The sequence below is a fragment of the Balearica regulorum genome, chromosome 1 (genome assembly GCF_011004875.1).
Source record: "Balearica regulorum gibbericeps isolate bBalReg1 chromosome 1, bBalReg1.pri, whole genome shotgun sequence".
NCBI classification, from domain to species: Eukaryota; Metazoa; Chordata; class Aves; order Gruiformes; family Gruidae; genus Balearica; species Balearica regulorum.
The window spans coordinates 13,831,296-13,851,260 of NC_046184.1; the positions used below are offsets into that span (position 1 = coordinate 13,831,296).

Consider the following 19,965-nt stretch of genomic DNA (forward strand, 5'->3'; position numbering starts at 1 on the left):
ACAGAATAAACTGTTGAAATTTCTCTGAAAGTTGCTGCAGTGGCTGCACCTTTTTCACTGATGTCTGTGGCTAGCTATCATCTGATGTCGTCTCAACTGCAGAGGAATGGAAGACAGACACCACTTGGATTTGAGTTTCGTCAGGAGGAGCAGGACTGCCTCATATCCCCTGCACAGGAGGGGATCTGGGAGACAGCAAGACCTTGTCTCACTCTCTTTTCTCCTTTGCTCCTGATTGTTTTCTTTGGCTGCTTCTGTGTCTTTCCTGTAGAAACAGCCATGGGAGCTGAGCACTTGTGGTTCCAAATCACTTTAGTGGAACTTTAGTCTACTTGGCACCATTGCCTGGAAACGTAGATGTTTCAAGACAGCAAGGTGCTTTGCAAATGTCAGCCTAGGCCCTACTGCACACACTGTCTCACTGTTGATCACATTCTCTCTCACTAGTTTAGAGCACTCCAAGGGAAATGGCTTCTGATACTTGCCCAAAAAACCCTCATATTTTACATGTTTGTTACTAAATGAAAAATGGCTTTGCCATGAAGGTATGGGTTTAGCTCTTAACTTGGTTCTCTCAGAGACCCGCTGCTAGCCTTGGAGAGGAACCTGCCTGTACTTCCTCTATAAACCCAATAATGTTTCCTTTCTCTCATGCATGTTGTCCTCTGTGTCATATACTGAAAAATAGTTTGAAACATGGCTTCTCTTTCTGCATGTATTTTCTCCAATGTCCATTGTGGCTGATCTCCAAAGTGAGTAGTGCTGTTGGTGAGAGTGTCATATCACAAGCACACATGTATTTAAGTATGTTGTGATAGCTAGGTTGACTATGACTTAAGAAGTTGTTATTTTGCTATACCTTGCAAAAACTGTACAGTTTGCTGTATTGTTAAGCAAAGAATATTGATTCTGGAGTATCATTCCCATGAAAACAATTTTTGTTGCACAAATAGTAAGTGATTCTGGAGTTTGTGAAACTTCCCTTCACCTCAGCAATGATCTTCAGATCCAGCTGTAGCTCCTGATGCAGAGACCTTAGCTGCCCTGTGTACTGGCCAGAGATGAAAGTCATTCTGGCAGCAGGTGCGGTTCTTGTGACCCTTCTCTGAAAGCTGGAAATCACCTATTTCCTGGAAAATGAGTGGAGAAAACTTGCCATACTCGAGCGAGATTAAAATGGAGCTTTCTGCTGCATCCAGAAAGTATGAAGATGGAAAGTGGTGGTTATTCTACAGCAGGTAGCTGTGCAAGGCTGGATGGAGGGAAAAGGTTGCTACCTTGTAGAGCTTTCTGGCCAGGATTCAGAGGAGAGCACTCAGGAGCATTAAGACCAGTATTCCTGTTCTGGCCTTTGCTTGTGAACATCTCCTGTGTGTCCTTTTACTTGCTGAGAGTCTGACAAGTTAAAGGTTGGAAGGAGCAGAGCCTATGAGGAGAAAAGAGAGTGGGGGAAGAGGATTCCTGGATTCTGGCCATCTTGAGGGGTCAAGAGTTTGTAACTTCTCATGACACTTTTCTGCAAAACGGAGATCAGACTTGTTTCCTGAGACCTTCCTGGGCTTGATTGATTAGTGCACTTCGAGGCCCAGAGGTAAAAGCTGTAGAGGAAGTGTCTGAATTTTGTTACTGAGATATGGAAGTGGTTACATGTGACAACAACGAGGGGCTGGCTAGAGGAAGTTCTTTTGACTTTCATGTGTGGTTTCTCTCGTTCAGCTGCAGAAGGCCCAAGTGAGAACAGGGCTTGTGGCTTCTGTATGCTGACAGTCTGTACTGGGGCATGGGAACACAACAAAGTGACAGTATGGGCCAAGGGATTGTTTTACTTCACTATGGGCAAAAAGGAAACTCAACAGAGGAGGAGAAGCATTTGCTTGTCTCATCTTTCCTCCCTGACAGGACTAGATTTGTGATTCCTCCTGCAGACTTTTTTCAGCAAACTCAGTGTTCTGCTCTCTTCAGCATCATCCAGTTTTGTCTGGGCCCTGGGGACCTTTCCTTGCCCGGTGCTCAGCCACTTGGACGTGCATGTTTTGCTTTCATGGCAAACAGGTCTTGGAGAATTTGATGCAAGAGTGTGAGATTGGTCGATCCCCAAGAAGCATGATGTGTCAAGATGCTGCATGTCTTGCACAATGCTTTGATGTGCTGGAAGCACTTCTGGAATAGGGCAATGTCAGTTACATTTCAAATTTTAATCAATTTTACATTTTAAGCCCCTAGGAAAAACAGATAAGTACTGAAGTCTTAGTAGGAGTCTCATGGTAAGCTTTTAACATAAACTGATGTGTGAAATGAATGAAGGCCAAGGACCTGCTGTACACAGGCTCCTAGAAACATTCAGTCTCTTTCTTTTTTTTTTGTTTTGTTTTGTTTTAGCTGAATCTGGTACATCGAATAATGAAAGAAGTTTGGAGGAGATACCAGCTTCATTCCTGCATCTTCTGCTTGTGAGCAAGTCATTTGTTAAAGTTTTCAGCCTGCCTTTTAAAATATGGGCATAATAATCATAATAATTTTGGTCTTCAACAATACTACTCACTTGAACAGTTAGTGCTTACTCTCCTGTGAATGTCAAAGTGACTGTCACGTACTCTTTTTAATGATCCTGCTAGCCCTCTCTAAGCCAGCATGAATACTAACCATACATGCAGTTTTACGGCTGGGGTTCAAAGTTGCTGAGTTCACAGTTGGCTTAAGCTGGGTAGTGGGTGTTGAACACGTATAAAAGCCAGGTCACTTATACCAGCAGTCAAAATATTTCACCTATACCAGGTACTGCTGAGAGACTTGGAAATATGCAGTCATGGGGGAAGGAGAAAGGGGACAGCACAGAGACTTTGTGTATCGACGTTAAACAGCTAGTGCTGTCGGGTGGCAGACACCTAAGTAAACAAGGCAGCATCCCATGGCAGTTCAATCTCCAGGAGAGTGTGGGCATCTCGGCTTCCTAATATATTGCTACTTTCTTAAATACAGTGATGAGAGAGGAAGTGCAGGAGAGTTTGCAGTGTTCCACATCATGAGTCGGATTCTGGAAGCTGCAAGTGGCATGTGCTTGCCTTTACCTCCTGGTAAGTCCTATGTTTTGCTGTTTTAATCAGAAGTGAGGAGAGCAATGCTATGAATTCCTCCCAGAAGAGCACTAGTTGCAGCACATGTGTCAAGTTACCTTTGGCAGTATTGAAGTCTATTCAAGATGGTTACAGAGGGGAAGACCCTCCATAAACACGTGCAAATGAAACAAAACTGAATAGTTACTACAAATAGAGACAAAAAATCAGAGGTTTAGTTCTCTGTTTTCAGCTTCCAGTAGAATGTTTGGGCACAGTCTTAGCTCAGAACTAAGATTTAGATTTTTTTCATTTATGTATTTTTCTTAGCTGGACTTTAGTGTCATGTACCACAAGGGAAAATCCTGTCCTGGAGCCAAAGACTGTTTTTTCTCATGCTGTTGCCCTGCTAATATTTTCCAGTTTTATCCTGAAAGGATTACCTCCAGCCCTGATGGAAGAGCTGATCTTGGTACTAGACTTTCATTTCCTAGAGCTCCTCATAATCACTTAGAGTCTTTTCAAAGCACTTATTTTTGTTAGCGAAAGACTACTTAATGCTTTCTGATTCTGTTTGAATCTTTCTGGTTTGTATTTCCTGATCTGTCTTCAGTCTTTGAAACTGTTTTTGGTATGAGGTTGTCCCTCAAACTTACTCTGTGTGGGTGCAAATGCTGCCATGTAATGGTGTCATGTGATGCAAGACCATCATCTGGCTGATGTCAAGTGAGAAATTGAAGTCTTAATGCTGCCGGTGGGAATGTGCGGGTGGCAGCCTCTTACTGAGGGTGGTGAGGCCTCAGGTTTTGATTAATTAGGAGTCTACGTGACTTCAGATAACTTCTGACTGTTTCTAGATGGTGATGAAATCAGTTTAAGGAGAGTGGCTCTAGCTAGAGACTTAGAAAAAAAAATATATTACTGTACCTGACAAGTCTGTCTCTCTTTCATAGGCTTTCACACTCTGCACTTGGGGCTTGGTGTTCGATGTCTCCCTCTGCACACCCTCCTGCACTATATTGATAATGGAGTCTTGCATTTGACAGAAACATGTGTCAGGAAGTTGCTGAAAGGTACAGTGAGTTTCATGTGTTTCATTTGTTACCAGCCAGCTAATTAGGAGTGATGTCCTCTCAGCCGTTCAAACTCAGACATAGGATTTACTGCCCAGGAGATTCTGTTCTTCTTCCAGAGTGCTTTTTCAGTGAGGGCTGTACCTGGTGACATTCTCCAGCTGAAGGGAGAAAATTAGGGCTCGGATTTTATGATTGAGCCTTACTGTAGTAGACAAAGAAATATCTGTTCAGGGGGAATTTGAGTTTATAATTTTTTCCCTTGGGACTTCTTGGAAAAGTGAATACTAAAGATCATCATAGAATTTGTTGGGGGATTTCTGTGACTCTATGAAAGTGCACACCTATGTATAAGGAAGTTAGCCTGCTATCCAGTCCTCAGCTTTAGCTATAATTAATTACCTTGTTTGGAACAAGGTCATCCTAGTACTGGGATTGGCAAATGGTGAGTAACTCAGTTCTAGGAAGTAAAAATTCAAAATAAGTATAAAGGCCTACCTGACTCAGCATCCCAGTATTTTTAGTAAATATTGAGGTTGTGAATATCTTCTAAATAGAATGTAGGGTTACCTAAAGGCGGTAGCTAAAATCCGTTCTGGATGAACCCATATAGTTATCAAGAGGGGCCTAAGGTTTCGGAATTAAATAGGGAGTGAGACAAATTGGCGGTTGCAGGCACAGTTAGCATCACGCCCATGTTAATTGCCGTTTCGAGATCAGAAAGGAGGAAGAGAGAACTAACTGTAGCATAAGTTTCCCATGATACAGCAGCACCATGGTACAAGTCTCCGACAGTAATCACAGCTGCAACCACATTCCCTTGTAATGTGGGACTTCTTCAGTGTTCCAGGAAAGGGCCACAATATGCAGGATTAGCCTGTGCCTGATCTCAGTAAATGGAATATTATAAATGCGGGGAGTTCTGCTTAGTCAAACCATGTTTGAATTACTGTATAAATTGCTGCATAAAATGGTGAAGTTACATACAAATGTACAGAAAAATATTTATGTAAACAGTATAAACATAAATAACACTTCTAATAGCCCTTATTTAAAATGAAAATTTTCATTTCATTACAGAGATGATATTTTTTTAGATTGGCTTAACTAAAACTTTCAGCTTTCACTTATGTGGTTAACACTAACAGTGGTGGGGTGGGTTGGTTCCCCCCCCCCCCCCCCTTTCTCTTGTAGATCTGGACAACACTGAGAAGAATGAGAAGCTGAAGTTCAGTATTGTCATGAGGCTTCCTGAGGTAACTAATAGCTTTGGATGTCATTTCCTGGATTTTGGAATCGATAGGAAATTCCTCCCTCTGCATAGGACCAAGCCAATAGAAGACTTGGCTGTGATTCAACTAGGGCACAGATACAACCGAAACCTCCACAGTTTACCTGTAGGGTACACTGACAACTTAAATCATAGATTTGTCCATAGAGTTTTAGTGTCTGCAGTACCTACAGGAATCAAATAGACAAGACTGACACTGTTCTGCTGAGTACTCCTCTGCATAAAGCAGTAAGGAGGTTTAAAGGGGATTTAATGGGTTTTAAAGAGGATTTATTTGTGTGTGTGTTTTATAGCATCCACAAATGCCTTTCTCACTTCTCCATTTGGTTTTATTCATCTTATCAAATATGTTCAAAAGCTGGCACAGTAAAAGCTGTAAAATCTGATCATATCTCAACTCTGGTGGGGATTGAATTACAAGATCTCTCCCTGTGAAATCGCCCAGCCTCACCCATTGGTAGGTGACTCGTTTAGCCACAGGCTCAAAATAATAACTGATGATCCATTAAAACTTCCAACAGAATGGGCGATTGACTTCCCCTTTTGTTCTTAGTGCACAGCCCTGCAGAGGAAGCATGACATCTCAGTGAGCAGAGGAAAGCCAGGGATCCCCCTCGGGGAGTGCCTTGCTGTAGAACAGGCTTTTCTCAACATAAGTTGCTTATTGTTTGCTCATTATGGGCTGTTACGTATAGTTCAAATGGCCAGAAGTGCTGCTTTGCTTTTCCTCTAACAAGAGCTTCTTTATTTGGCAGCAGTTTTGAGAAAGGGGTAGGGAAGGAGAACTCCACAAGTGGTTCTTTGTCCTCTGTGCCTTGTCTCGGGCATGGGTTGGTGAGCTGGGGTCAGCACGGGGCCTCTCAGCTGTCAGCCCCAGGCCTGGTGGGTGGGGAGCACCACTCCAACCCTGCTTTGACATGAAGGGCTGAGCTGTGAGTGCTTTAGGGGACATGCACTGCTAGTTACCCACAGCAGGCTCAGTGCCTTATTGTATCTATTTACAGCTTTGGGAAAAACCGCAGAGAATAGTTTGTTTGCCAAAAGGGACACTTTGGGGTGACTCAGACTATTTTGGGCAGGTTACATTTGCTAGAGGACTGCAATTGCATCAGAAGCAAGTATTTGAGCACCGTTGAAACTGCCCAGCATTTCCTAAATGAACTCTTTCAGTAGTCTGAATTGCAATACGACTGAAAATGAGGGGGGGGGAGGTCTAGATAGGGGAAATAGCAGAAGGAGGACTAATTTTGCAGTGTGTTCATATTTGTTTGCTTATTGGTTAGGATTGGAAGCTTTGGGACATCTGGGTTTGAATCTCCCTTGCCTTTGCTAATGTGAATCAATGTTATCAATTCCCAGGACGATGTCTTCAGTAATGGGATGCAAATTCTGTTCCCAGTATCTCTTCTTGTTGGTGTTCTGCTTTTGTAAGATTCCTTAGACTGAGCCTGGGGCATCTGTGTTATTCTTTGGAAGAAGAAAGGATCTAAAGAGTCACAGTAAAGGATTTTAAGCCGCAATTAATATTTAAGTACACATGCAAAGTGGGACAGAGGTCATGGGACAGACTGATTGTTAGAAACCTCCTGAGTAGCTCAGTGGGTACTGAGTAACTGAGTAGCAAGGTTTTGATTTTCCCATGTTTTGGGTGCATATTGTAATCTCTTAGTTAACCGGGTATGAAAGGAAGGCTCTGTGGCTAAAAATGATGATGTCTTAGCTTCTGTCATCAGTGTCTGAAAGCAAAGCAGTCTGTTACAGCCTGGATTTTGTTTCTGTTTTCCTCCTTTTCCCCCTCCTACGTTTCTGCTGTCCTGTGTTTATGTACTCAGGTTTTTGTTTGGGTTTTTTGGTGTGCTTTCTAGGCTCTTGGTCAAAAAGTTCGCCAATTTTGGAATCACCCAATAAATGCTAATTTCATTGCACGGAAATATGTGAAACTTTTGCTTGAGAAGCTGGGAAGTGGGCAGGTAAGAGCACATAGGTAATTTTTCTAAGCTTTTGCTTTGACAGTGCTGAGATGCATGACCTTCCTGTAGACTGTAACACGCTAAAGATAATGCTGCAACTCGGCTCTGTGCGACTTTGTGAACTAAGCTGAAATATTCTCCCTTTCAGTGTAGCAGGCCTATCCCTGAGAGACGCTCAGTCCCTGTGGAGTTTTTGCCACTTAACTACCTGACTAATATGCTGGCAGAGATAGAGAATCAAGGTAATGTTAATTCTGTGCTTTGAAAGACCAGTAACTGTTGCCCTTTGATGCTCATGCTCAGCTGTATTCTGACTATATTGACATAACTGAGTTCTAAAACTCCGGTGATACCTGAACGGGCAGGTTTGGTTGTCTTCCCGCTGATAGGAACTGTCAGGGGGCTCCTTCGCTGCACATCCTTTCTTCCAGATCCTCTGTGTGTTGAATCCAGTTGGCAAATTTGCACTTTTCAGAGTGCACGTAGTGAAACGTGGGTCACATACGGCTGTTGTTCTGTGTTCAAAGGGGGAGAAGCACTTGATCCTTATTTATACACTATGGTGGCTCAGAGGCAACCAAAATCCTATCTTCCACCTCAGAAGAGAGTACCCACATCACTACATTAGCAGATGCTCTGAAGTAACAGGCATTGTTTTATTTCAATGCTGTTCCTTTTTTTGAAATTAAATTTAAATTGGTTAGGGCACTTGCTTCACACAGTGAACCCGAGCATCTGAAGATTCTGAATCCCACTGAAAAAGCAAGGTGTGTTAAGGGAAGCATTATGCTTTTAAGCGTTACTGGCTGTGCCTGTACTAGTAAGCACCTTAAGTCAGGATAAGGACCTCAAGGCTAACACAGGGTTGTCCATGTATGGATATCACCCCATTTGGGGAGGCAAAAGAGTTTAACCATATAGAAGCATACGAGAACGTGCCCTGGTGTGTTTTATGCACTAGCACAAACATAGCCACTGTGCTTAAATCTTGGTTTGGATCTACAGGGTGGCATTAGTGTGGAAATCCCTGGCGGCCTCCTGAGATGGTCTGTCCTTTACTTATAGCCCACATAACAGGAGAATTTTTGCCGTGGGTGAGCATCCAAAGGACTCTACTGAGAGCTGTGGGTACTTTGTGTACATGAAAACACAGTTCCACCCATGACCTTACCTTCCGGTATCGTAGATGACGATGTTTAACAGACTGCAGGATTAAGTGTACAAGAACACTTCGGATTTTGTCAAGACTAACTTTCTCCCACTGTTGTTCTAGGCGTGCATCCGCATGAAAAACAAGACCATGTTAATGTAAGATTTGTAGAGGAGACAGCACTCAAACACACTGTGACGCTTTTAGGCCTCAAATATTCCTGAAATAACACGCTGTTGAAGAAGGCGAGCTGTGGTACCCTTACATAAAAGTATTCACACACAAGTGTGCAACCAACTTTTTTTGGTGTTTGTTTTAAACTTAAATGTCATGTTGTTTTCCAAATAATCTGCAGTTTTGTGTAGCCACCATTATTGACATAGGTTACTCAAAATATTCTTTGGTGCAACCTATTAAGGCTGAAATCACTGACTTCCAGATAAATCCTAGAGAAATTTGTCTGACACGAACCCAGGTTTCCAGTGAAAGGTAATTATGGCTTCATTGTTTCATGTTCAAATCAGTGGAACTACAGCAGGTATCAAAACATGCTGTGAAATTTGATATTAATGTCAATTATTTTAACATCCTGAAAAAGGTAATATAATATATTGTAAGCAGCACAGGATAAGAAAGAAGTTCTTTGGAAAATTACCTTAACAGTGGCTTGGACAAAGTTTTACTTCATTCTTTCAACTTTTAGCGTTACAGTTCAAACCTCAGCTTCAAAAAGAAATGGCCATTGTTTCTCCTTCATTTTCAACTTTTATTTGTACAGAACTGAAGCAGTTTTGGTTTTTTGTTTTTTGCTTTTTTTTTTTAAGTTCTGAACTGTGACATTAATTTAAAAGAGTAACAGCAGTTTGCTGTGCAGAGAAAATTTTGAGTTCTGACATGTAGGATTTCTGCAGTCTTTATGGGATTTATAAACAGCTCTATCAAAGTTTCAGACTAATAAACTAGTGAAACTCAGACAATTTGATAGATTTTGAAGGTTTTCAATAGCAACCTCTGATATTCTCTCTGAGTAGTTTCCACTGATGCTTCCTGTTCCTAACCAATAAAATAAACAGATCCAGTTCTCAGGAGTGACTTGGCAAGTTCACGGTCATTCTCTGGTCATGGCCATCAGTGGAGCTTCCTCAGTAACTGCACGGAGGGAAGGAATATTTTTCTCAATATAATTAAAATGAGTCTGGCAAGTGTAAAACCCAGTCCCAGACTGCAGGAAGCTGTGCTGGTGTATTTGTGTAAGCGGCGGGGACTGTGTTCGTATTATATTAATGACAAGAGAAGATTTTTCTAGCCTTTTCTTTTTAATGGAATGTATTATAAAATATAATCAGATGCAATAAAACTTTCCTGGGGAAAAAAATAAGCGTAGTATGATGATCACTCATTTTTCTTAAGCTGTTAAAATACTGCACTGCGTTTGGGGTACCAGGCTCCTCCTGGCCAGAAGGGAACTTAGATCTCGACTATGTAGCTGGCATTAACAGCTACTCCGTCTTGAATATGGAATTTGGCTAAACGCTAACGAACATTCCTCCAATGTAGTGCAAATACTGTTGACCCTGAGATTCAGCAGCTGGTAGTGGCCTCTCCTGCATTAGGTTCAGACTTCAATTGGCTTTACAATGGGTTTTCTGAAATGTCTCATATTTGAACCAGGTTCACTTGGTTTGAAAGGAGCCAGAGCGCCGTAGGGCCGCGGCAATGGGAGACTGTATTCGTCATCTGGGACGTAGGCGGTTGGGCGTTGTTCAGCTGTCGTGTGGACAGAGCCGGGCACTGCGGCTTGTTCCTCTTCGGCAGCATGCTGTGAAAGAAACACCCTTTGATCACTTAGGGAGTACGTGCTTTAAAACTCCAGTACTCTCCCAGCCAATGTACAGAATGCCTAACAAAGGAAGCACCGTTAGACTAATCCTTACCAAACCAGGAAACCCAGAGGGGTCTTAAAGGAAAGCAGGAGTTAACTGACCACATAGGTGTGAGTTTGTCCTTTTAAATAGAATACAGTTTGAGCCTGTAATGCTTCTGCTATTTGTGAAGAAAACAGATTAGATGAACTTTTAAAAGTTTTAGTAAGTGTACACAGAACATCTCAGCAAGGGGATAATTGTTCTGATGCTTGCAACTGCAGCTGTATTTATGGGGACAGCAGCTTTTCCTGAGTACAGTTACTGCAGTGACCTTGTATCCACAGCACTGAAAGGAAACTGAGTCATAGCCTGAGGAGAAGTGTTAACGACAGAGAAGTTTCTTACTCTAAACCAGTTTTACTGCAGCTGTTTTGTGTGACTTCAAGTTCTTTAAGTGTGTGCACAATGTGTTCCTCTCCCAGCTTTGTGTGCCTTTCAGATTCCCTTGGGGTGATTGACTAAAGCACTCTTATGGCAAAGCTCACTTCCCAGCAGCAAGAATTCCCTCAGTACACGCGTCTCATTTTTATACAACTTTCTCTGCTTTGGGAGCTTTCTGCGCAGGGATCACCGATGGTCCCAGCGAAGGAGGCATGGTGTAGCATCCGGCAGGGTGGAATTGGAAGCACTGCTCACTAAGCTGCCCTGCCTGCCCTCCGTGTCTCGCCCAGCAATCTGATTTCTTGCTGCTTCTGATGTGATGTTCACTGCATCTGGTATGTGGAAGACACTAAACTTTTATTTTTCCTGAACCCCACACCCCACCTTTTGCAGCTTTACCTTGAAACCAACTGGAAAGCAATACCTCAGTGGTGGCTCTCACACCCATCATTCCAAAACACGGTCACACAAATTACTTTAATAATTGAAGGTGTGTGTTCCTTTTAGTGTAATGTGTTCTCTCCTCGGGATCTGATGCCCAGTTCTAGGCGCTGTGCCAGACTGCAGTTAAAGCTCCACAAACCCACAGCATCCCACGTCACTGCATGTCTTTGCACCATCATCATCCCTACTGACTCCTGGAGCTCCGCGTGTGGCAGGGATCAGCTATCAGTGAGCTAGCACAGCTCTTTTAGAAAGACAAGCTTGAGCAGTGAAAAGATGGGGCTGCAGATCTAACTGCAACGTGTGGCAAAAACTTACTTTGGCTCTGGCTTCAGCTGCTGCTTTTTGCATCTTCTCGTTATGTAATATTTTCAACCACTCATTTTCTGTTTCTTTGGGAGGGGGAAGGCCTTGCTCTATCCTCGATGAAACAGTCATCAAAAATTGTTCTTTTTCTCTCATTTCCTGCTGGAGTTTAATGGCAAGCGCTTGCTTCATGGATAACTCCGCGACAAGAGCCATGATCTTCTGGGTTCTGTCCCTTATCTTCTTCTGCAGTTCGTTTGTCTGGAGCAAGTAACAATGGCAGTTTAGTTAGGGCTTCTCTTTAGCAACTCACTCATGGGCACAACACTTGGGTAAGTACCAAGTATGCAAAAACAAGTCCAACTTCACTCTGTTTTAAAAAATAGTTCCATAGTTGAAAATGACTTAATGAAACAGGCCCTGTGTTTCTCTGTGCACTTGGAACCACAGAAACTTGCATAAAAAGTCACATTTATTCCAATACAGGGTACAGAAAAGCAAATTTCTATTTATCTCCTGCCTTTTTCAGCTGAATAGCAAAACTCCCGCTGCCCTCAAAGGCAGACTCCACTTGCCCTTGTGCACAATTAACTGTGATAAAGGTGTCATAAGCCTGCTCCTTACGAGATAATTGAGTGATAATGTGGACACAGCGGGGGCTGCGGTTGGGAAGTTATCCTTGGCAGGGGGATGAGCAGAAAAGGAATGGGACAGGAATCCTTCAGTCTGACTGGGCATGCTTTAAACAAAAAAACCTGACAGAACTCAGATACTCTGTCTTAAGTGACTAATAGGCAATTGGAGATCAGAGCACATGGATGTAGCTTTTGGCAGGCTGCCATTTTTACTGTAGTTTATTAGCCTACAGCCATGATTTCACAAACCCAAATAACAGCCATGTTGTTTCTCTGTCTGTGGAAAATTCAAGATTTACTATAAAGATGTATTTTGTGTTAAGCCTTTCCAAGGGCCAAACCTAACACCTAAGGAAAAAAAAAATCAACCCTGGCCCTGTTTTACATGAATTACTTTGCTTTTTTTCTTTCCTCTCTCTCTCTCCTGTCTTTCACTCAGCTCTGCTTTATTTGGACCTTTTACATTAAGGAGGTGGGGGTGAGAGGATTTTTGCTCTTCCCCAAACAATATTACTGGCAGTTAAAAGGAAATAGCTATAATTATGTAAAAGTAACTGTATTGAAAATGATATTTCTTTCCTGTGTTCTCCATACCTAAGACAGAAACTTGGAGCCAGATATCAAGCTTATCTTTTTCTGTGTTGGAGGGATATAGAACTTATCTTTTCCCTATTTCTTTTTATCCATAATGTGTTTGTCGTGGAAGGGCTCTCCAGGCAAAAGGAGGATTCTCCCAAGTTTCTAAGCACTTGACCTGAGAAATAACTAGTCCTGTAATTCGGTGAAAGGTACTGCTCATGATGCAACTTTCTTTCAAAAAGAAAGCACGCTCACCTAATGCTCTTGCCATATCTATGTTAGTGTTACTACTAAACGTCTATAATTTCTGAAGACTAACATACGACTTGACAATCAATATTTCCAGCCACTAGTTTTGTAATTTGCAAGTGAGTCATCTTACCTCTTGCCCAGATATTATTTCATTCTGCCTAGGCCGGCCGAGCGCACAATGCCCTTCTTACCCTTTTCGCCAGCAGCAGCGTGTCCTGCTTCCCGTCCTCTGCCCTGGCCCGGATTCTGTCTGTCAGCCGGGAAACATGCTTGTAGAGAAAATCTGTCTCCAGCAGCTTCTCCTCCTTCTGCACCAGCTCCACCTCTAGCTGCAGTGAGAAGAGTACACAAGGTAAAAGACAGCGGAAGGTGCAACACAAGGTGTTTCTGTGATTGCTTTGAGAGCTGCTGAAATAATACCGGTAACAGCCATAAATAATCACTTCATCAGTTTTCTCAATCTTTTTCACCCTCTCTGCCAAGTACCAGCCGCAGTTGGTTCAGTTGGATACTGTCAGTCGTACAGTTCTTCCCTGTCAGACCAGGCCCTTTGGGGGCAAGGGTTACACCAGCAGTGTTACTGCCTTGCTGTGATTTTTCTTGAAAGCAATGATTTTTTTGTCCAGTGATTATTTTTTTTTTTCTTTTTTTAAACTTCTGGTTCCTTGAGTCATGTCATAATGAGAAGGTTTCAGCTCTTGCTTGAAATAATACCTTTTTCCTCCCTGCTGCTAAAAAAAAAAATAAATATAGGCTCCAAAGATTAAAAAAAGAGAATACCACGCAACTAAAAGGACTTTAAAAGCATGAGGAGAGTGAAAGAGAACATTACATTTATCTCACGACTCCAAAAGCCTGGCTTTTCACTGTGTGGGGTGGTAATAGCGGGCTCTGTTGTAGCCTGCTTGGCCATGCAGAGCTCCCTCCTGCCAAGGAATATGTGAAAGTAAAGCAAAAAGCTCGAGTAATTCAGGCAGCTACTGGGAAGCGGTGGTGGTAAATCATTACAAACGGGATTTCAAAAGGAGCACTTCCACCGTGTGCTGCTCCGAGCTTGCCGTTACCTGAATACCTTCACAGCCCCCTGTGAATCCCCCCAACACTAAACACAGTGGGGGGAGTTTTGTGCCCCTATAAATGGGACGGGCACAAAGATCTAAGAAAATACCATGGTTGCTCATTCCATTCCTTTACCTTCTCACATACCGGATGTGCCCTGAAACCAACTTTAATTTTGGACCTAATCCTTCGTTTTGAGGCAGCTGACAGCATGGCGGTCAGATGGGCAGCTGCTCGGCTGGCCTGGCTGCCGCTCCCCGAAGCTCTGTTCTGGGCTCCCTGTCCGGCACGGGACCAAAGCAGTAAAGCCAAAGTCTGAGCAGGTGTTCGATTCTGTGTCCTGCGTGCAGATGTTGAGAAGAGGGGTGTGGGTCTGCCTCCCGCTCACAGCCCGTGCACAGGGGTGGAACAGCTGAAGGCCAGTTGCAGAAGTGACAACTTGGTTTGGTAGCAGTTCATTCTGCATTTGTTTCCTTCTGCCACCTTTCCTGTGCCTTTGAAGCCTCAGTGAAGCGGGAGGGTCTGCACGGACGTGCCGAGGTGTGAACAGACAGGCTGGCAGAGGGTGCTGCGGAGCCAGGTGCGCTACACAGAGCCGGTGTGTGCTCCTGCTCTCCAGCCTCTGCTGGAAGAAGTCAAAACATCTGATGTCCAGTTTTCCTGGAAAGCAGATGCTGGGCTGGAGTTCCTGTTAGCCAATCATAATTATTTTAATTCCTCTTACAAAAATAAGTTTATTTTAAAAGAATAAAAGGTACTATTTGCCTTTTCTAAACGAGGTCAATCAGCATGAGAGCTTGTGACATGAGAAGTGATGTTACCTGCTCAATCTTTTTTAGCAGCTCAGGTGGAAATGGGTCCTTCCCGCCCAAGTCTCGCTTTCTAGTCTCGTTCATGGGATCAGCAAAGATTGCCTCCATCTGTTTAATCCTGTCCTTGCACTTGGAATACTAGCAAACAAAAAGCCACAACAGTTATTTTTTTCAGACAAGAAGCCGAAAGCCCCACTGTTACTGCATGAGCAGAGGTGGAAGGTCTCAGTTTATGCCAGGCGAACCGCAGTAAAGCAGCCTGGGTGTACCGGTGGATGGCGGCACTGCCAACTCCTGGGCTCAGCAGCATGGCTCCAGCTTTGCTGGGAGACACTTGGGATGCCCAGGCGGTGCAGGACTGAGCAAAGCGATACTGGTCAAACGATGGGAAACATTTCCCTGTGAAAACAGAGGTAGATTAACGTCTTTCTGCTGTCCTGTTGCTAATGAATGGGAATTTGAAAAACAGTAGATTGCATCACAGGTCTTCCCTATAATGCACAAATATAAATTAGCTTCATCTTTTTAATGGTTTAAATGTCTTGAACACTTGTTCCTTTGACTCCTCCTCCATGTGCCATACAGCCACCTAAAATAGTGTGTAAATATTTCAGCCACACAGGAGAGGCTTTTTCTCTGAGCTACCAGGTATCATAAAAACCCCGGACTGGAAGATGATTTTCACCTTCTGAACATGTTTGGGAAGTCAGAAAGAGGCTGTCCCAGGGAGTGACACCTTCTGCTGCTGGTGGCCTGGATGAAAAGCCGCAGATGGCTTGTCCCAAATTACGTCCTCTGGGCCATAGCATGTTGGGCTCAGGGCCACCCCCAGAGCTGCTCTCAGCGGGCGGGGGGGATGGACCATGGTCACTGGGGCAGGGCAGCGAGCTGAGACCCACCACAGCTACAGCCCCGTCCTGAGGAGGGAGAGGAGCAGTGGGAAGGGTGGGAGCCCCCACTGGCCCCCGCTTCCTTCCCCTCCCCAGGACTCTACAGCCCGGCCAAGCCGGCACCTGCTGGGGCAGAGGCGGCTGTGTGGGGGGGCAGCAGTGGGTGCCCAGGGCTCCTCACAGTTTAAGCACGTCCCCACAGACTTTCTCAACACTAACAGACAAGACTTCCTTGTGCTGGGGGAGGGGACAGGGGTTAATACAAAGGATTATGAGCTTTTTTTTTTTTTTTTAAGGAGACAATGGTGTGACAGTTGCAGGATGGAAGCAAACCCTGCTGTCTGCCAGAAATTGGGTCCCACCTGCTGCTTCATCCTCCGGCTATATCTTTTATCCTCAGGAATACATCAGATGTTTGGGGTGGAGGGTCTTCCTTTATTCCCTACAATCTTCTCTTTGGCCCATAGGATCCACTTATGGATGCAGGAAGGAAACAAGTGCCTGACAGTTTGGTTGCAAGCTAAACCTGAAAGTCCTGCTTCCCTGCTGGTTAGTGCTAAAGGTCTCGTCCCTGCAGGTATCCAAGTTTTCTATGTCAAAGTTCCCAGGCACATGTCCTGAAGTGACTCAGTGGTGACACTGAGCCATGCGGTACTCCCGGGGCCCAGAGAGGCAGGTGTTCCCTGACCTTTCCAACATGAGATCTTCCCATGGAATATCCCCTCCCAGAAGAGGCTAGGTAGACATCCATGTTTCACACAAATACTGACGGAAGGAGTGACTGGAGCATTTTTTTCCTGCTTGGACTTGCAGGACTGACAGTGGTGGGGTTTTGTGCCTTGATACACACCTGGCCATCTGTCAGCACATTGTCACTCCCACCTTGATCTATTAGCTCTAACATAACATGACCCAAGTAAGTAGCTGTAAATGCTAACCATCAATTGTAGGTGATGATACTACTAAGCAAAGAAGGGGTCACTGGTTCTTAAAGTTATGAACAGTCAGCAAAAAGACAAAGTAAATGTTTAGATGTTGCTACCAGGGCGGGGGTTGTTCACTGGAAGTTAACAAGTCATGTTTAACGGGAAAAGGGAAAAGGGACAGATCAGCTTGGGTGATATGGAACCTTACCAAACACTTGTCGTCTTAGTTCTTTTTCTGGTAAAAAAGCATCACACAGCTCTTTCTTTCACACTTTGTCTAAGGTCAGGCAACGTAAAAACCTTAAATTACCGTAATGAACGATTTCCTTTTCAAATCATGATTTGGTTTAAAATGAATGCCATTCAGTGCGTAACTAGTTTCAGGGATACTGAAAGATTTATTTATTTTAATTATAAGCAACTAAAACTCAAGCCCAATTAATACACAGAGCGAGAGAATGTGAGAGCAGGACTAGCACGAAGAACAGGATGCAGGAATGCTTCCACTGATGTTTCATATCTGGGGCCAAATTTCTCAACTACTAACACAGCTGAAAACGCCTTGTTGGAGGCAGTGGTACCCTAATGAGATTAGGGATGGCTCACTGAGTAAAAGTTTGCAGGATTGAATAGTTAGTTTAGAGAAGGACTGTTGCAGCCAAAACACTGTCCAACCCAGAAAAAAAAATCTATTAAAAATTTCATGTTAAACTTAAATACTAGGCTTACTCTAAATGCAATATGAAGTGGGAGTGATTAGATGCAGGCTAATCCAAAAGTATCACAAGACGTGATGGAAAACAAAAGTATGGAAAACAAAGCACATTAAGAGATAACCACGCTATTCTGTGTCTGCTTAAGTGATGTGCCTATAGCCACCTTTTTCACCAAATTTTCTCCTAATTTGTAGTGTTTTCCTTGGACAAGGCTTTATCTGAGTACTAAGAGATTCTAAGTCTTAAAACAAACAAAAAATCCTTTCTTTCTTGGAGTAGATTTGATGCAGTGGCTAGGAAAAGGCTCTACAAGAGACGCTTTCCTACGTTTGATTGTAATGAATCAGAAGGAATTGTTGAAGGATGAACAGACAAGAGGGAACACACATACCTAGATAAAGGGAATGATCTGAAAAAGTGGATATCTGGTGTTTATTTTGGAAAGCTTAGAGAAAGTAGGTGAGGTACGCAGAGCACTAGAAAAGGGCAAAGACCATACCTATTTTTAAAAATGGTGGAAAAAGGAGCTATGGAACTACAGATAACTTATATTCACTTTCTGAAGAATAAATCTGGAACAAATCGTTAAGCTTTCTTTGTAGGCAGCTAGAAAAGGCAAAGGGTAGGAATAACAGTCAACACGGGTGTGTTGAGTCATGCCAAACCAGACCAGTTTCCTACTGTGATAATGTAACAAACAGATGTGTGGATAACAAATAGGTATCATACATCTTGATTTTTACATAGCTTTGATATTGTGTCATATGACATTCTCATAAACAAGCTAAGGAGATGGATTCTGGATGAAAATGTAAGGAAGGTAAGTACTACATCAGTAGAATGAGGTTAAGCTCAGAGAGACTGCAAATACTTTTTGGAGGAGAAGATGCAAATTCAAAATTATCTCTGAACAAAAGAGATAATGTTAAATAACAAATGCAAGGCGATACATGTATGCAGGAAAATTTACCTGTACAAATACAGAATCAAGGTCAACTGATTAGATACCCTTTCTTTTAAAAGGGTCTGATTGTTACATACATTTACATGAAGATGAATCAATACGTCATGTTGCAAGAAAGGCTACCACTGTACCTGGACACATGAGCAGGAACATAACCTGCAAGATGCCTGAATGAATCCTTTCACTCTCAGCCACTGATATGAGGCACTGCACCTCAAAAAAAATAAAGACCCAGCTGCCCAAAATAAAAAAAAAAAAGAAAAAAAGAACAACCTGAGAAAGATCTGTAAGGGCTGATGGAAAAAACAGGGTTGTGTAACCTAGCAGAAGGATGGGAGAGGAACATGATTAACTTTCTTCCAGTAACATGAAATGTTGCAGGGAGGAAGAGTATGAACCATTTGTCATGTCCCTGGTGGGCAGAACACAAGTCAATATTCTTACACTGAGGCAAGAAAGATCCAGGCTAAAGGTTAAGAAAATCTTTCACTCTTAAGGAAGGACTGGGATAGCTTGCCAAGCAAACTGGAGTTTCCCAGTGGTGGTGTGAAAGCACAGCTTAGCGCTTAGGAACAACAGGCAGTCCGACGCTGGAGTTGGAGCAGGATTGCCTAGATAAACTCTTTACCTCTCTACTAGCCCCATTTTTTTTTATGATGGTGATGATGTAATCTGGAGATTTTCATGGGGTTGTATTAAAACCTTGGACAAATGTTGATGCTAAATGCCTCAAATAATAAACTGTCACTCCCTGTAGCTGAACTCTGAGGCATGAAAGTCCCATCTACAGCATCTTAGCTCAGCAGGTCTACGTGTTGGACTAATTAATGATTAATGCTAAGTATTTCTCATTGATGCATGAAGGCAGATTAGTTTTCATGGGTCATTTCAGTCAGCGGGAACAGTCCCTTGATGTGCAGTCCCAATTAAAACTTACACAGTTTTATGCCCCAGAAAAACCACCTTAGAATCTTACCAGGTATTTTTTGTGTCAGATAAAGGAAGTACCTGTAAATATTTCTGGGTTTAATGTTTTACAATGGTAGCAACAAAAATACCTAGTCCACATTGCTAGCACTTGCTTAGAAGAGCTCTGGTGTTGCTTAAGACAACACTATTTTATTAGCTAAAACCTATTCACTTTTGTGGAAATATGCAGCTTCTGATGAAAAGTGTACAAATGGAACACACATCAGTTTGATGATTAAGCAGCTCATGTGGAATATCGGAGACTCAGGTGAAATTTTTGTTCTTGCTGAATGGCACACAGCCCTGACCGTGCTTTGCCCCTTCCCAGTGGGTACCACAGCCACTGAGACAGGGACCCAGTTTCTGCAGCCCATTGAATACAACGTAGTCATTCATCCATCTGTTCCAAGAGGTGCATCTCTAACAGAAATAGATATCCCACCTCAGAAGAGCTAATTTAGTGCTGATTAAAACATCTGGTGAAAATACACGAGACTTTTTTAGATTCAAACAGTGTCTCTAAAGGAGTCAAAATATCTCAGTCAAATGCAAACAACTAATACTGAAATC

At 43.0% G+C, this 19,965-nt stretch overlaps 2 protein-coding genes across 5 annotated transcripts in view; one reads left to right on the plus strand and one right to left on the minus strand.

The window, feature by feature from the left end:
• Nucleotides 1-9,912, plus strand: part of GSAP (gamma-secretase activating protein) — a 48,337-nt gene extending 38,425 nt beyond the window's left edge. For both annotated transcript variants that reach the window (XM_075776050.1, XM_075775968.1), the window contains exons 25-31: nucleotides 2,380-2,450; nucleotides 2,980-3,074; nucleotides 4,007-4,126; nucleotides 5,321-5,382; nucleotides 7,283-7,387; nucleotides 7,536-7,629; nucleotides 8,661-9,912. In XM_075776050.1, the coding sequence (XP_075632165.1) occupies nucleotides 2,380-2,450; nucleotides 2,980-3,074; nucleotides 4,007-4,126; nucleotides 5,321-5,382; nucleotides 7,283-7,387; nucleotides 7,536-7,629; nucleotides 8,661-8,761 (648 nt within the window). In that variant the 3' untranslated portion in view covers nucleotides 8,762-9,912. The remainder of the gene's footprint in view (nucleotides 1-2,379; nucleotides 2,451-2,979; nucleotides 3,075-4,006; nucleotides 4,127-5,320; nucleotides 5,383-7,282; nucleotides 7,388-7,535; nucleotides 7,630-8,660) is intronic.
• Nucleotides 9,897-19,965, minus strand: part of CCDC146 (coiled-coil domain containing 146) — an 86,399-nt gene continuing 76,330 nt past the window's right edge. For 2 of the 3 annotated variants that reach the window (XM_075775488.1, XM_075775559.1), the window contains 4 exons: nucleotides 14,940-15,068; nucleotides 13,251-13,388; nucleotides 11,606-11,854; nucleotides 9,897-10,356 (listed from right to left, as the gene is read on the minus strand). In XM_075775488.1, the coding sequence (XP_075631603.1) occupies nucleotides 10,153-10,356; nucleotides 11,606-11,854; nucleotides 13,251-13,388; nucleotides 14,940-15,068 (720 nt within the window). In that variant the 3' untranslated portion in view covers nucleotides 9,897-10,152. Of the gene's footprint in view, nucleotides 10,357-11,605; nucleotides 11,855-13,250; nucleotides 13,389-13,510; nucleotides 13,791-14,939; nucleotides 15,069-19,965 lie in introns of those variants that run through there. The other variant, XM_075775637.1, reaches the window with a different exon arrangement.